The sequence below is a fragment of the Petaurus breviceps genome, unplaced genomic scaffold (assembly GCF_028583685.1).
Source record: "Petaurus breviceps papuanus isolate PSGF00001 unplaced genomic scaffold, PetGlider_PUasm1.0 227, whole genome shotgun sequence".
NCBI classification, from domain to species: domain Eukaryota; kingdom Metazoa; phylum Chordata; class Mammalia; order Diprotodontia; family Petauridae; genus Petaurus; species Petaurus breviceps.
Genome location: NW_027185896.1, coordinates 16,461,940 through 16,478,319, shown reverse-complemented (window position 1 = coordinate 16,478,319; position 16,380 = coordinate 16,461,940). Strand labels below are relative to the sequence as shown.

General features: G+C 43.0%; 1 protein-coding gene across 1 annotated transcript; it reads left to right on the top strand.

Moving 5' to 3' along the window:
- The first annotated feature begins 7,465 nt into the window (after positions 1-7,465).
- On the top strand, positions 7,466-13,967 carry LOC138167172 (cathelicidin-1-like). Its single transcript, XM_069095918.1, has 4 exons — positions 7,466-7,700; positions 11,650-11,757; positions 12,539-12,622; positions 13,179-13,967. The coding sequence occupies exons 1-4, from the start codon at positions 7,515-7,517 to the stop codon at positions 13,314-13,316; spliced, it is 516 nt and encodes a 171-aa protein (XP_068952019.1). The 5' UTR covers positions 7,466-7,514; the 3' UTR covers positions 13,317-13,967.
- The last annotated feature ends 2,413 nt before the right edge of the window (positions 13,968-16,380 follow it).

Genomic DNA, 16,380 nt, shown 5'->3' with positions numbered 1-16,380 from the left:
CGCTAGACCTGGTATCAGGAAGATTTGAATTCAAATCCAGCCTCAGACCCTGGGCAATAATCTCTGCCTGCCTCAGGTGATTAATTTCACCAGCAAAATACGGATAATAATAGCACTTACCTTGCAGCATTGTTGTGAAGATAAAATGAAATAATATTTGTAAAATGCTTTGTGAAGCTAAAAGCACTACGTAAATGCTATCATTGTTGTTGTTATTTTATTGTTAGCTTAATGAAAATAAAAAGCATGTTTCCATATGTAAAATAGAATAGAAAAACAGGATTATATGTGAAAACATGAACCTGTATTGCATGCAGTTCACTTGAAAAAAAGTATATGATAAAGTCAACATCTCAACATGCTTCTCTCTCTACTTATGAACTCCCTATGGTTTTCCTCTGTCTATTTAAAAGATGCTTGAATAACCCTCTTTTATCTCTCTCCCCTTCTCCTCCCCAGTTGCATCTGACTCTTCACTTCCCCTGAACTTTTCCATGGGATTTTCTTGGCAAAGATTTGGGAGTGGTTTGTCATTTTCTTCTCCAATGTGTCCCTGTTTTACAGTTGAGGAACTGAGGCAAATAGGGGTTAAGTGTCTTGCCCAGGGTCACACAGCTAGTATATGTTTGAGGGAGGATTTGAACTCAGGTCTTCTTGATTCCAAGTCCAGTGCTCTATCCGCTATGCCACCTAGCTACCCCCAAGTTTAACTCCCACAATCATTGATCACATTTGGGGCTTAAAAAGCCCTGGCTCAATTAAAAAAAATAATGATATTCTACTTATAGATCATGATATATAAACTAGAAATAAATAATACAAACAAAAAAGAATATCACTACTTGCAAAGTAAAATTCAATCTATTAAACAATAATTGGGTTTAAGGAAGAGATTAGAAATATAACACACTATTTAAACAATAATGATGATCCATATAATCTATCAAAGTCTACAGAGTACAGCCAAAATGGTTTTTAGAGAGAAATCTGCAATACTGAATGCCTGCATTAATTTTTAAAAAGACAAAGAAGGGCTAGAATAATTATGTCTGCAACTAAGAACAGGAACAAAATCATAGTGCTATTAGTTATGGTTGTAAGATCCTATAGCCCAGACTACAAATCAGGCCTGTGATTCCCAAATCAGCCAACATTCCTACACCCCCCCCCCCCAGGTATGATTTCCTCCAAATTTTCACATCAATTTGTCAGAAAAACTGCAATATGAAATTTCACCAATTCAATATTCATTTATAAGTCTTCAATTTATGTCTTATGTTCCTATTAGATTCTAAGTTCCTTGAGGACAGGGGCTGTGTCATTTTCATATTTGTCTATATAACATCAAATAGAGCATTTGAACAAAGTAGTTGCTATTCTATTCAATACATTTTTCCCCCAGTAAACCCCTTCCACCAAACTGCCCCCTCTTCCCAATTTTCAGATCCTTGAGAAGATTACTTCCTTTCCTCTCACTTTCTTCTTCTCTTCAGCCTGGCTTCTGACTTCATCATTTGACTGAAATTGCTCTCTCCCAAGTTATCAGTGACCTCTTAATTGCCAAATCTAATGGCCGTTTCTCAGTCTTCATCCCTCTCAACCTTCAAGCAGACTTACATGGGAGCTAGCCAGTGTAAACATATGGAGTCAGTAGCAAGAGTATCTCCTGAAGAAAGCAAAGAGGGCAGTGTCTCCAGATTGCAGAGTACATGGAAGGAAGGAAGGTGTGAGAAGGCTAGAGAGCTAGGCAGCCATTATGTGAAGGACTTTAAAGGAGGATTTTATATTTGATTCTAGTGGTATAGGGAGCCACTGGACTTAATGAATAAGAGTGTGCCATCATCAGAACTACTCTTGAGGAAGATCACTCTAATATCTGAATAGAGGATGGATTGGAGTGGGGAGAGGCTTGAGACAGGGAGTTCAACCAGGGCGCTATTGCAATAGTCCAGGCATGGGGTGAGGAGAGCCTACACCATGGTGATGACAGTTTCAATAGAAAGAGGAATATATGAAAGATGGTATTGATGTGGATACAAATGGTGCCCTAAGGGTTAAAAATAATATTAAGGGTTGCTTTTCCAATACTATGTGAAGCCCCTAGTTTATTCTATAACCTGAAGGTGCCCTGAAGTCCTTTCTCCCTTATCTTGAAACTGTACCAAAAGAATTGCTTTTGTCTTCATTATACTGTGTTCCCCAGCAGGTCCTTTAATTTTTAACCTGTGTCCTCCTGCCCTGTCCTTAAATCCTTAAACCATAAAGAATTCCCTTTGTCTCCCTCATCCTGTCTTTAATCTTTAATGTCCATAAAACCCTCTAAAAGGACATCAGCATTCTGAAACCTCTATAAAAGCATAACTCCCCCAAATTTCAGGGTCTCACTTAGCTGTCTTGCTAAGGAGGCCCATTTTTACTTACATGACAAATAAAGCTCCCAATGGCTACAGAGAAGGTCTAAGTGAATTCTTTCACACCTGAACCACATTCTCCCAAAATCTAAATCTCAACAGTATAAAGATAGAAATGAGAAGATTTGGCAGCTGATTGGATATAGAAGAGTGAAAAAAAAGTCTAGGATGTGAACTTGAGTTGGTGCTGGCTCTTGGAACATGGTGTTGCCCTAAACAGTATGTAGAGAAGATGGGAAAATGTGAGGGTGGGATGGAGGATGGGGAGGGAAAGGAGACAGTGACACAATGGGTCTACAGATATCTTAGTGTCAATCATTACTAAGTTCATTCTTAGAAAGTCAAAATTAGGCTACATGTGAGTGTTTATTTCTCTCAAAGCTTGCAGAACATGCATACAGAGATACTCATTGTGTAAATGAGCCCAAGGATGGATAGACAAAGCAGACCTTATATCCTTAGAACAATTCCCTCTCACTTGTCCCTCCCTTCCCGGCTCAGGATGCCTATGTCAGCCAAAATGATAGTATCTGTATGGTTAGCCATGATATGAGAAAGAAATGTCTTAATTGGGTAGGTTGTAAATACAATAAGAAAGGAGAATGTCAAGGTATCAACTGAAATTATAGATCCAGGATGTCTGTGTGTGTGTTTTTTTTTACCATTAACATAACACAATATAACATAAGAAAACATGTAAAAGCCTCACTAATAAAGATAGTGTCTGGTTCAAGATGTCCTGTCCTTAACATAAACTGAAGAATGCTCCTACTCAACTTCATCTGGCCTCATAGTTACTGACATAGGAAGGGGCATTTTGAGTTCATTCAGAGAGCAAAGCAAAGCATGTCCGTTATGCCAGAACATGCAAAGAATTATGGTAGATTAAGCTCAGAGTGGGCCAAAATGTCTCTCCTGATTGGCCAATCCATGTTTTAGGCCCTTCTCAGGTCTTGGGGGTTCAAAATCGTTTGGAGAGGAGTTTACATAAGTAAGTCTAATATATAATTAATAAATAAGTCCAATAAGTATTTGGAGATGCAAATTTAGAGTTCGGGAAAGAGGACTAGATGGTAAATCTAAGAATCATAAGTATAGATATGGTAGTTGAATCCAGGGGAATTAATGAGATCACCAAGTGAAATTATATAGAGAGAAAAGAGCCTTGGGGGACATCCTAATGTGTATGATCTGGATGAAGATTCAGCAAAGGGGACTGAGAAGGAGCAGTCAGAGAGGTAGGAGGACAACCGAGAGAGACACAGAGAGAGAGACAGACAGAGACAGAGACTGAGAGAGAGAGAGAGAGAGAGAGAGAGAGAGAGAGAGCAGGAAAACCTAAAGAGGAGAGAATTATCAAGGAGAAGAGGGTGACCATCTAATCTTCCTCTGGATTTGGAAGTCTTCAGGGGGTGAGTGACTGGATGACTTCATGTGACTAAGTTCTAAAGAAAAGTGTTTGGGGGTGGTTAGGTGGCAGTGAATAGAGCACCAGTCCTGGAGTCAGGAGAACCTAAGTTCAAATTGGCTTCAGACATTTAACATTTACTAGCTGTGTGACCTTGGGCAAGTCACTTAACCCCAATTGCCCTGTCTTACCCCCACCAGAAAGCAAAAAAAAAAACCAAAAGCGTTTTTCAGGCATGGGTTGGACTATATGGCCCCTAAAGTTCCTTCCAAACCTGAAATTCTTTGATTTAATTTGTATTATGCTTAATGCACCTGTTCACACCTTGGAGTGAATCCTTTCAATTAAATTGCTTTGCCTTAACATTCAATTGAGAGAGCCTAGTCAAAGGGTGTGGACAGAGTAAAATGAGGTGTTTAGGAGCTGGGCCTATTATCTTCGTTGGGGAGGTTTTCCTTAAAAGAAACAAGTAATCTTCCCTCCAGACATGGCTTCCCTGAAGAAATGGGGGCATAAAAAGTCCTACCTCTGGGAATTTGATTTTCCTGAGGCTCCACTCCACTGCCCTTTCAGATGTGACTCACTGTTGCTGCCCTGAAGGTGGAGAACAACTTCTGTTTTGAGTGAATTGTAATCTTTTAATCTAATAAAAAGTAAATTTATTGCTATTGTATTTTATAGTCCACAGTTGTTTTCTATTTCAAAGTCTAAATCATTGTACTGGCCTGAAAGTCTAGCTCAAAACAAAGCCTCTGGGACAGCTCTCTTTAAATGCAGGACCCGGAAATGTGAGGAGCCAAGTCTGATTACTGGTGCAGGACTCAGGAGTGGGGAACCTGCAGCCTCAAGGCCACATGTGGTCCTGTAGAATAGATCCTCAAGTCTGGCCCTTTGACTGAATCCAAACTTCACAGAACAAAGGCCGCAGGTTCCCCACCCATGGGAAGAGATTGGGCAGCCAAGAGACAGTCTGTGAGCCTGGACTGGCACAAAAAGGGAGGAGGGAGTTGGGAGACATCAAGAGAAACTTCTTTGACTTTGCAATTTGCCAGAGCTTAGGGCAGATTCTAGGGCAGCTAGGTAGCACAGTGGATAGTCCACTGGGCCTGGAGTTCAAATCTGTCCTCAGGTACTTATTAACTGTGTGATATTGGTCAAGTCACTTAACCCTGTTTGCCTCAGTTCCCTCATCTGTAAAATGAGCTGGAGAAGGAAATGGCAAATCACTCCAGTATCTTTGCCAAGAAAATCCCAAATAGGGTCATGAAGAGTCAGACACAATTCTGCCCATCTGTTGAGACTCCTGAAACTTCCCTAAAGCTGACTCATGAGGAAGCCTTACAAAAACCATTTCCCCATTCACATGGCCAGCCATCTGTGGAATCCCCAGGGGTGGGAAGGTCACATTAAAGAGTAAGGAATTTAACCCCTAAGAGATTGTGGACTGAGAACATAAATTAATAGGGCAATGAGAAGCTATAGTCAAGGTAGGGATACACTCCTAACCCCTGTACAGTGGTCACTCTCATTTTATTAAACGACATTTTGGGGGTAATGCTCTGTGTTTACTCCTGGGGGTTCCAAAAAAACAGACAAAATCTGTCTTCATGGAGTTCATTGTCTAGTAGAAGACATACCTAGATTACTGATGTAAGAGAGGATGTGTTAAATGTAAAGAGACTGTCCACAGAGTTGGAGAATCACACATCTCTGTTGCTATAGGCCTTGGTGATCATCTAATCTAATCCCAATCAAATCTGGAAAGTCCTAGGCAGCTTCCCATACAATCCTGTTCATCCAGCTTTTCCAGTAGACCTCAGGAGAAGATGGGGAGCTTGCTATCTCCCTAAGGCAGTCCATTCCACTCTGGGACAGTTCCTGTTGTTGGGAAGTTTTCCTAGCACTGAACTGAAGTCTACTTTTCTGCTGCTCTACCATGTACTTCTGGCTCTGCCTTCTGAAGTCAAGTGGTCGAATTCCCCTTCTCTCTAACAGTCTTTAATATCCTTGAATACAGCTACATAGTCTTCTCTGAGTCTCCTCTTCTCCAGGCTAAGCACAGCAGTGCCTTAAATCAGTCTTTGTGTGGCATGATCCCTAGTCTCCTTCCAGCCTTGTTGCCTATGTCAGAGCTGACTCCACTTGGACTTGCAGTCCATTAAAACTCACATCATTTTCACAGGAGTTATTTGCTAGGCAGGTCGCCCTAATGATTTTGTATACCTAAGAGAAAGTCTTTACATTTATCCCAATTGCATTTATTCTTTTCTTTTTTTTTTCTGTTTCATGGATTGACAATCAACACGGATGGAAGAATAAACCACAACAAGGAGATCCCAGCACAAGTCAGTCAATAAACATTTATTAAGCACCTACTATATGCCAAGCACTGTGCTAAGAACTAGGGCTATGAAGAAAGGTAAACACCTGAACAAGTCTTGCTTTCGAGGAGCTAATGGGGAGAGGACAATGGGCAAACAACTATGTGCAAAAGAGATATATATGGGATAAATTGGAGGTAGTTTCAGATTAGATCAAGGAGAACTGGGAAAGCTTCCTTGAAGAAGGGATTTTAGGTGAAACTTGAAGGAAGCTAAGGAAACTAGGAGGCAGAGATGAGGAGGGAGAGCATTCCAGACATGAAGAGTAACCAATGAAATGCTTGGACTTGGGTGATGGAGTGTTTCCTACAGGAAACATTGAGGAGGCCAGTATCACTGGATCTGAGATTGTGTAGGGCATAAGGTATAAGGAGATAGAAAGGTAGCAAGTGAGGAGAGCTGAGTTATAAAGAACTTTGGCAAACAGAAGAGTTCATATTTGACCCTGGAGGTAATGGGGAGTTTCAGAAGCATCCAATCATTGAAGTATAAGTAAATTTCACATTATTAAGTCCATCTTTCAATCTGTCCAAGTCTTTTTCAATTATCGTTCTGCCATTTTATTTTGGTTTAAAGGCAGGGGTCAGCAAACTCTCTGAGGTGTCCTGCAAGGGTAGGGTGTGTGAAGAGAAGGGACCACCACTCAGAGGCAAGGGTAGGTACCACCTATTGACTTGAAGCTTTTACTGAGCCCTGTGGGGAGCCCTAACCTTGCCTCCATACACAGAGGGCTCTTGAGCATGGACCCTCAGGAAACAGTCTGGCAGAGTAAGGGAGGGGTGGTCCTGTGCTTCAGGTCCTATTCCTTCTGTGCCTGCTTTTCTGATGGTATGGAAACCCTGATCATCTTACTTGCAAGAGACCCATCCTTTATTTCTCCCTTTCTTTTGCCAAAGTCCAATGTAGCGGCTAGAGATGGAGAAGCCATGACCAAAACTGGGGCTGTTGGGAATGCAGGAAATCTGTTCCAGTGATCTGATAATCCCCTCTCTCTTCTGAGCCCAACATTTGGTTCCTATTTCCCTGCTTGTCTAGTTCCGTCTTCAAGGGACACCTTTGAGCAAGAGGGTGAAGGCTTGGGCTCATTGTTGACCCAAACTGGGGCAACTCAGCCCCTCCCTTGTTTCTGACACTAGATGGGAAATCATTTCACAATGTCAGCTTCCCTCAGACCCTCCTTCTCTGCCCCTGCCATAGAAGAGGCTGAAGCCCCAGAAATTGGACAGCATGTCAAGGACTCATATTGCGCAACAAAACAGGGGAGACTAGACATATAAGGGGCTGGCTGAGAGTTAGTGAGGCAGAGGAAGGAACATGGAGCACCTCAGGAAGGTCCTACTGTTGGCCAGTGTGGCATCTCTCATCCCCGCACAGGCTTCACCTGCGCCCAGCCTGAGTTATCAGCAGGCCCTTTCCACAGCCATTCATTTCTACAATGAGGTCCACAGAGGAGAGAATGCCTTCCGGCTTCTCCAGATCTCCTCTCTTTCTCCCAATCAGGTGAGTGCTGGTTCTCTCCTCTTCCTGTAGAGGCAAGACAGGACTGACGTGGATCTTGTCCATCTTTCTTTTCCTCCCCTTCGGAATTAGCTCCAGTGTCTTGTTGGGAACAAACCAATCCTTTGCGCAGGGACTCAGGCTCTAGGGCCCATGTGTGACAGTCATGGCTCAAAGGTGTGGGGGTCATGCTCTCTTTCAGATTCCAGAGCAGGGGCAGGGTAACATGACAGGCTTGAACTGAATAGATATCTGCTGTTGGCAAAAGGCCTGGCCTTAAATCCTTGAACTTTGGGTACTACTCCCTTCTTCTTTCTTAACTCGGGGTCCTCAAATGTGTTTAAAAAACATTCTGATGACTCTATTTCTATGTGATTGCTTTCCTTTGTAATCTTATATATTTTATTCTGAGAAGGGTCTCAGAGGTACCACCAGACTTGACAAAGTTGACACAAAAAAGGTGAAGAATCCCTCTCTAGGGGAAGTTTCAGGTGGGTACTCCATCTGACAGGAGGCAACCAGGTGGTACAGTGGATAGATCTCTGGTCTTGGAGTCAGGGAGATGAGTTCAAATCCAACCTCCGACATTTACTAGCTGTGTGATCTTGGGCAAGTCACTTAGCTGCCACCTTGACTCAGTTTCCTCAACTATAAAATGGGGATAATAAAAACACCCACCTCCCAGGGTTATTGTGAAGATCCAAGGCATTTAGTGAATTCTTTTTTCCCTTTCTCTCATGGAAAAGCTCTGAGCAGATAAAGAATCATAGCATTTAGACCTGGAGAGAATGCTAGAGATTTAATTCACTCTTTTCATGGATGGTGAAATTGAGGCTCCAAGAAATGAGATAACTACCACACCTAGTAGGTGGATATTCTGACTTCCAAGCTGCTGCTCTTGCTATCATACCATACCATGCCATGCCACACTATTTCATATCATGCCACCCCACAACATGTAATGTCATGCCATGTCATGCCATGCCATACCGCAACACACAATGTCACACCATGCCTTGCCATACCATACCATGCCATGCCAGTAGACTGAGTCCACGGGTGCACCTTCAGGGCTCCCAAAGAGATGTTTATCTCAGGCTTTTGATTGGCTTTGCATCCAGGGAGAGAATGGCATGCAAACTATTTAAGTCTGCAGATCATACCCTTTCCCACTGTTTGCCTTTCAATGCCTCTTGACCAGGAAAAGGAGAACTGGTCTGCTATGGATGAGAGTCCCATGAAGGCTGGGAGGGCTCTGGTATGAAAGGTCAATGATCATATAGAGAGGAAATAGAATCCACACACAGGCAGGCCACTGACATGAGTTTCCCAAGCTGGAGGTCTCATGATGTTTCCCCCAGAGCCCTCCACCACACAGCACTATAGACCAGAGGCCTCAAATATGCTTCCTGCTGCCCCCTGGCCAGTGGGACAACACTCCTCAGTGTAGCCTGAACCAGGTTAAAATATAATTTGGAAATATTTAACAAAATAATTAAAAATACAATAAGACATAGATAGTTAGTATGTGGTTTCCTAAGTCAATAAGTAGATTGCCGGAATCCTCAAATGCAATTTAGTTTCTGTTTGAGTTTGAGATTGCTACTATAGACTATTCTTTTGGAGCTGTTGCTCTCCCAGGCAGACAAAGAATGTGCCAAATGAGAGGAGGCTTGCTTCAAGGCTTTTTTTCTCACCAAAATCTCCTTTGTCAGCTGAATTCCATGGACAAAAGAATCATTAGATCAGATTGAGAGGGACCTGGAATAAAGAAAGCTTTTTTTTTTAGGGATCCAGGAGAATCTAGAAATGCAAAGGAAGAGAATGCCATTTGTGGAGCCCTGGAAAGTCATCGAAAAGTCTAATTTTATCAAAATTCAGTTGAACAAACAATTGTTTAGTGCTTACTGCTTGCAGGGTATGATTTCTCAAATGCGATCTAGCCTGTTGTCTTCCTCTTCAGTTCTGGGACCACCCCACTGTCTGTTTGCAGTGACTGTCCAGGAAAATATATATCGGTGCTCTGGTTCAGTGAACTGGACATCCAACATCACGGTCTATGCAACAGGTGTTGTTCATCTGTTGGGGTTTTCCAACACGGGTTTGTTGTTAGGCTGATTTCTTTTGAGTAGTCACAAATGTCAGGAATATCACTGAAGGGGCCCCGTGATGGTTTGGGGTTTAATGAGATCGGCACAGTGGTATCCTGAGGCAGGAGCCTAGGGAGCCTTATTTCCTAACTAGTGAACCTTATCTCTCTTTGAATCCTATATAGAGCATTATCTATGGAAGCCGCACACCCTTTTTGGAGAGCCTGGTTTTCTGTCCTTCCTGATGCGATGTGTGATGTCATGTGATATAATTAAGCGGTAATCAAAGTAATCGCTGAGGTTGCATTCTTGAAGGTATTCTGACGAAAGTGGAATGCATTATATCTGGGCAGATCACATGGTGCTTTTAATGATTCTGAACTGACCTGGACACATTGTGATTCCCTTGGTGACACTGTATCATTGTGAATCTTGGAAGAACATGAACTCTGAACATCAGTTGATGCTGATCCAAATGACAAAGGAGAGAGAGAGAGACAGACAGACAGACAGACAGACAGAGAGGCAGAGACAGAGAGTCCTGGGGAAAGGAAATGAATAAGTATTCTATTACTATGTGCCAGACCCTGTGCTAAACACTTTATAAACATTATCTCATTTATCCCTCCTTAACAAATCTGCAAGGTAGGTGCTATTATTATCTTCATTTTACAGTTAAAGAAACTGAGGCAAACAGAGGTTAGTGAATTGCCCAGGATCACATAGCTAGTAAGCATCTGAAGCAGAATTCAAACTCAGGTTTTCTTGACTCCATGTCCAATGCTCTTTCTATATCTACTTTCACACCCAACTGCCCACTGATTGGATATATCAAGTGTGGAAGGAGAAGGAAGAGTCTAAAATGACTGTGAGAATTCTTGGTTGGGTTGATTGTTGGCAAAAGTGGAGAAGTTGGGGTGAATGTGAAGAAGATGATAAGCTTAGTCTTGAACATGTTTGAGGGGATGACGGGACAGTCAGGTACCACCACAGTGAGGTACCACCTCACACCTATCAGAAATAACAAATGCTGGAGGGGATGAAGGGAAAATAGGTACACTAATGAGCTGTTGGTGGAGTTGTGACACTGTCCAGCTAATATGGAGAACAATTTGGAACTAGTAGTATTTTTCAGGCAGTTGGAGATCATAGGATTATAGATTCAGAGCTGGGAAGAATCTTACAAGTCAGTTATGCCTTGCTGCTTCTCTGCCAGAATGGAGTTCAAAATGAAGATAGTGATTTAGGAGTCATCCCAAAGAGCCATGAAAGCCAATGGAAACCAGAGGAATAAATGAAGATTGTCAAGGGAGAGAGTGTCAGAAGAGAAGGCAGGAAGGAAGGAGGGGCACAGAGCCTTGAGGGATGGTCACAGAGGGAGGGGGGGAAGAAGAAGAACCAAGAAAGGAGAGTAAAAAGGAGCGGATGGTGAGAGAGGCAAGAGATTTGAAGATTATAGCTGTGGACTTGGAACAGACCTCAGATAACATCTGTTTCAGTCTTCTTATTTTTATGGATAAAGAAAATGAGAAACAAGGAAATTAAGCAACTTGTTCAAGGTTGCATAGGTGGCAAAGTCATGATGTGAACCCAGGTCCATCTACTCCTTGCTGCATTAAAGAACTTGAAATTCAGATGAGTAAAATGGCCTACTCAAAAGTCACAAGTGAACTACAGCCAGGTAGGGTTTAGGACCTAAGACTCTACTGTTTAAGGGACTCATTTTTCCACACTTTAGGAAACCCTTGTTGCTATTGGCCCAGGCCTTGAAGACAATGGAGATGATTTCTTCACAACCTGGGGTCCTTAGTCCACTTCCCTTGAGTAGCCACATCCCATCTAACCTCACCTTGCCTTTTCAGGGTCCCCACGAGCAAACTCTGAAGCGTCTGAACTTTACCTTGAAGGAAACTGTGTGCCCAATGACTGAGGAGCTCCTGCTGGACCAGTGTGACTTTAAAATTGATGGGGTAAACAGTCAGTGGGAAGATGGGCTTGAGGGCACCTTGGAGGAGGTGGATGAATTTGTTGGATGGGCTTTTATTTCCTCTGTTCTGCTCACTCCTACCTTTCATCAATGCAGTACCCAAGATTTCTGTTACTCTTTTTTTTTTTTTAAAGCAATTGGGGTTAAGTAACTTGCTCAAGGTTACACGGCCAGTTATTTCTGGGTGGGTGCTAAGTATCTGAGCCCGGATTCGATCCCCCAGGTCATCCCGATACTAGGGCTGGTGCTCTTACTCACTGCGCCACCTGGCCACCCCCGATTTCTGTTACTCTTGAAACTTGTAACTTTGAGAGGCTAATAGCATAGCAGTTATTTTTCTCATTTAACCCATGAAAAAACAAAGGGTCCAAAGGAGGGGAGCACCACATAAGGACACGATCTGCTGGTTGTGAAGCCAGGAATAGACCTCCCGTAGATCCAAGCTTAAGTGCTCTCTGACCTGAAAGGGACTCTGCCATTAGGAGATAACTGTACTTTTTGGCTCTCACAGACTTAAACCCTTTGAGCTCCTGAAAAGATGAGCAAATTGAACTTTTCTCATTTTTTTCTCCCTTTGCTTTCTTTTTTCTTTCCTCCTCCTTCCCCTCCTCCCCCTCCTCCTCCTCCTCCTCCTCCTCCTCCTCCTCTTCCTCCTCCTCCTCCTCCTTCTTCCTCTTCTTCTTTTTCTTCTTCTTCTCTCCTTCTCTCTGTCTCTCTCTGTGTTTCTCTGTCTCTGTCTCTCATTGTGGATGTCCCCTACACAGCTGGTGAAAGAATGTCAAGGCTCGGTATCCAATGAACAGGGCATTGCTGCCATCATCCTCACCTGTGACCCAGTGGCCCCCCAGGTGAGCTTTCTACTCTTCCCTCACTCTCTGCCCCACCCTTTCATATTTTATCCTTCAGGTCTGATCCTGTTAGCTGTAGAGGGAAGGGAGGGGATAGAGGAACTGGTACTGGGAGATTCCATCTTGTCCTCCCTGCCCTAGCCTATTGCCCCTATCACCTGAGTAGGAGAGACACCTGAGGGAGGGCTGGCCACAGCAGGGCAACCATGGGGGCACACCCATGCTGCTGTGGCCTTTCCAGCCCCTGTGGCCACCTTCCAAGGTTTGTACCTCATCTGGGTAGACTTATTCCAGAGGAGAGCTTGCATTTTAACTTAAATTGGTAATGCAACTTCCTCTTAACCCCACTGCATGCCAGCTGGCCCTATGCATTCTGGGAATCTTAGACCTGAAGGGCGGGGGAAGGACCAGGGATTAAGCATGACCAAAACCAACTATTCTTAGGAGTGAGCACAAAGAACCCATGCCCAATCCCTACACCATGGGCCAGGACACTAATGCCTCTAACTTTGTTACCTGAATCAAATGCTTACCCTCCATTCTAATTTCTTTGCAGACCTTTCGCTCCAGAAGAAGCCCACTTCCTAGACGAAAGAAAGGTTCAAAGAAAAATAGCTACAAAACTGGGGGATACTCTCTGATTTCCCTTGGGAAGCCCAATGTACATAAGGCCCCATATATGGAGTCTCTCTAGGCTCAAACCAATATAACCAGAGCTTGCTTTCTCCCTTACATTTTACTCTTTTTTGATTTCCACTGCCCTAATGAAACACACACACACATTATATTATCTAAAGGTATATATTTTTCTCTGTATGTGGTACACATATACAATATAATGTATGGGATACATATATATAATTTGTATGAGGTATACATACATATGACATGTGTGTATATATAACCTGGTCTTCAAGACTCAAGCATTTATATAAGATTTTCTTCCTTGGTGGAGAAAACAATGTCTTGATACTGCAAGCTTGTTTGTGTGAAAGGTGGAGTTGGTGGAATGGCTTTGGAGAAGAAAGATATTATTAGTCTTTCCTGCTTCAAGGGAGGGCACACATTTCTAGACATTCTTTTTAAAGAAACTGAGAGAGAGAGAGAGAGAGAGAGACTTTGGAAGGCAGACATGCAGGAGAAAGCTGGTTCCTCACATATGTCCCAGATTTCCAGTTTGCCTTCCTAGAGTCTTTAGGGAATTACCCCTTGGATAAGCCTGAAGTGCCTCTCTCTTGATTGACCTGAAATGATTCTGTGTATTTTCTGGCATATTCTAACCTATGAAACTTGTCTGATTTCTGTTTGCTATGTGCTCTGATAAATGTATTTACCCATTCTTCAATATTTGTGATGGTCTTTTATGAAATTAGAATTTGGTGGGAAAGAGTCAAGGCTCCAGTGTAAACTTTGGGTTCCTTCCTTCTCAGTCCTTTTGCTAGCTCATCAGTAATAGAGTGCCTTTAACTGTGAATGTACCTCAATATTCTTAGGGTATACCCAATATTGGGGTAAACTCACTGGGCTTTCTACTTTCTCAATACTCTTTCACTTAGAATCATCACTTTCCATAGGTTTAAGTATCATCTTGTACAGATGACTATATATTCTACATAATAAAATCCTAGCCTCTGTGTTGAGGCTTAGTCAGGCATCTCCAACTGCCTGCTGGATATCTGAAACTAGACATCCTATATAGATCTCTCAAACTCAGCATGCCTTCTCTCAACAAGACAGTCCCTTATCTTTCACCCCAAAACTACATCTTTTCTCAATTTCTATATTTCTATGGAAACCACCATTCTTCCAAAATTCCAGATTTCCATGCTCAGCATTATCCTTTACTCTCCCTCACCCCACTATCCAGTCACTTGCCAGCAGCATCTCATATCCATTCCCTTCTCCCTAGACCCACAGCCACCACCTGAGGTCAGCTCCTTATCATCTCTCACTTGCACTTGGGATCCTAATTAGGTTCCAATTGGTTTCTCTGCCTCAAATCTCTCCCTACTGTAATCAATCATCCATATAGCTGGTTTTCCTTAATTGAATGTCTGATCATGCCATCCCCCTAATTAATAAACATCAGTGGCTTCTTATTGCCTCTAGGAGAAAATACTAACTCCTCTGACTTAAGTTTACCTTTTACCCCTTGTCCCCAGACTGTCTGAGGTCATTAGACTTCACTCCCCTTCTTGCCCCATGTGATCCAGTTGAACTGCTTCCTCCTTGCGTCTCACACATGATAGTCCATGTCATTTCTGTGCCTTTCTGGTCAGCCCCAAGGTCTGGAATGCATGCCCTCCTTACCTCGGCTTCACAGAATCCTTCACAGAATCATGACTCAGCCCAAGCAAAACTTCTACGTAAAGCTTTTCTTGATCAATCAGTTGCTTTTATCTTCCTTTCCTAGACTACCTTGCACTTAATTTTGAGTTAGTCTCTACATGATTATATATACACATTAGGTTCCCCTTCTCCTGCCCCACCACAAACCCCCCTCTATTTTGCCCCCTATAGAATAAATAGTCCTCAAGGGCAGGAATTGTTTTATTTTATTTCATTTTTTTTTATCTTCAGCAACTAAGCCCAAATCTGGAGCACAGTGGATGCTTAATAAATGCCCCTTAATTAGCCAATTGTTGATGATGCTGGAATGACAGGTTGAGGTTATCAGTTCAGTATTTCTGCAGAAGTAACCTGCTCAAATATTACTCTGCCATTCCAGGACTGCCCTAGTCTGAGCCCATTCTAATGTCACCACCTGCCTTTCAAGGGCTGAAGAAGACAGTGGCCTTCTTTGGCCTGTGTGAGCCAGCCCACTTTGGTGACTGAGCAGCTACAGGTGGCTTTTGTGATAGGGAAACTGAGGGGCCATAGTGGAGTGTAGGAGGGAAGCCACTTGCTATGGAAGTATCAGCAGTCCAAGAAAAGACATTTACATGGTGGAGGGGAATGGGAAGGGGGAATGTTGTTGGTGTGGGGAGCCACCATCCTCCAGGCCCCAAACTGCACTCTCAGGTTGGGGCCCCTGACAGATACCTTTCTGACCCAGCTGTCCTGCCCAGTCAAGCTGCAATGAAAATGTAGAGAAAAGGAGGCTTTGGGAGGAGGAAGCTTTTATTTTTAATGAATTGCTTTCTTCTTGTATTGTAAGAAGGCCTATTTTTACTGCCTTTTCTGCTGCGTGGTTATTGCATTTGGTTCCAATTCTGAGCCTGAATTCCTGGAGTGACCTAAGCAAGGTCTGACTCAGGACAAGACATTGAGATGAGAGGGGAAGGTCAGAGCAGTGGCCAAAGTGGAGGGAATGAACATCTGTGCCACATAATACAACTTCTCTGTTCACTGACTGACTGTTCATTCCCACCACTCCTTAGATGGAGAAAATTCTCCTTTTGACTGCAACTTAGAGCTGATAGGCTCTTTCGATTTACCATCAACTCAGAAAGTGACATCTTTTAGTGTACATAGTAGGTCTCTTTCCTTGTTCCTCCTCTCTCTTAAAGCCCAAAGTAGTGACTAGAGGTGGAGAAGCCATGGCCAACATTGGGGCTGTTTGTCTGCATCTGGCCCTATCCTCAAGAAAGTCTAATTTTTATCAAAGAGGGTAAACACTCAGGTTCCTTCCCCAAGGAATTGTGGGCAGAAAGGCCCCTTCCTAATCTCTCACATTAGACCATCTATGAATGGGAAGTCATTTCACAATCACTTCCTTCAGACCTGGGCACTGCCCTGGCATAACCCCTGTACTGTGG

Excerpts from the sequence above, each read along its gene's own strand:
- LOC138167172 (XM_069095918.1), top strand. The coding sequence starts at position 7,515 with ATGGAGCACCTCAGGAAGGTCCTACTGTTGGCCAGTGTGGCATCTCTC. Across the intron at positions 7,701-11,649 it reads CCTCTCTTTCTCCCAATCAG|GGTCCCCACGAGCAAACTCT; the intron begins GTGAGTGCTGGT and ends TTGCCTTTTCAG. Across the intron at positions 12,623-13,178 it reads GTGACCCAGTGGCCCCCCAG|ACCTTTCGCTCCAGAAGAAG; the intron begins GTGAGCTTTCTA and ends ATTTCTTTGCAG.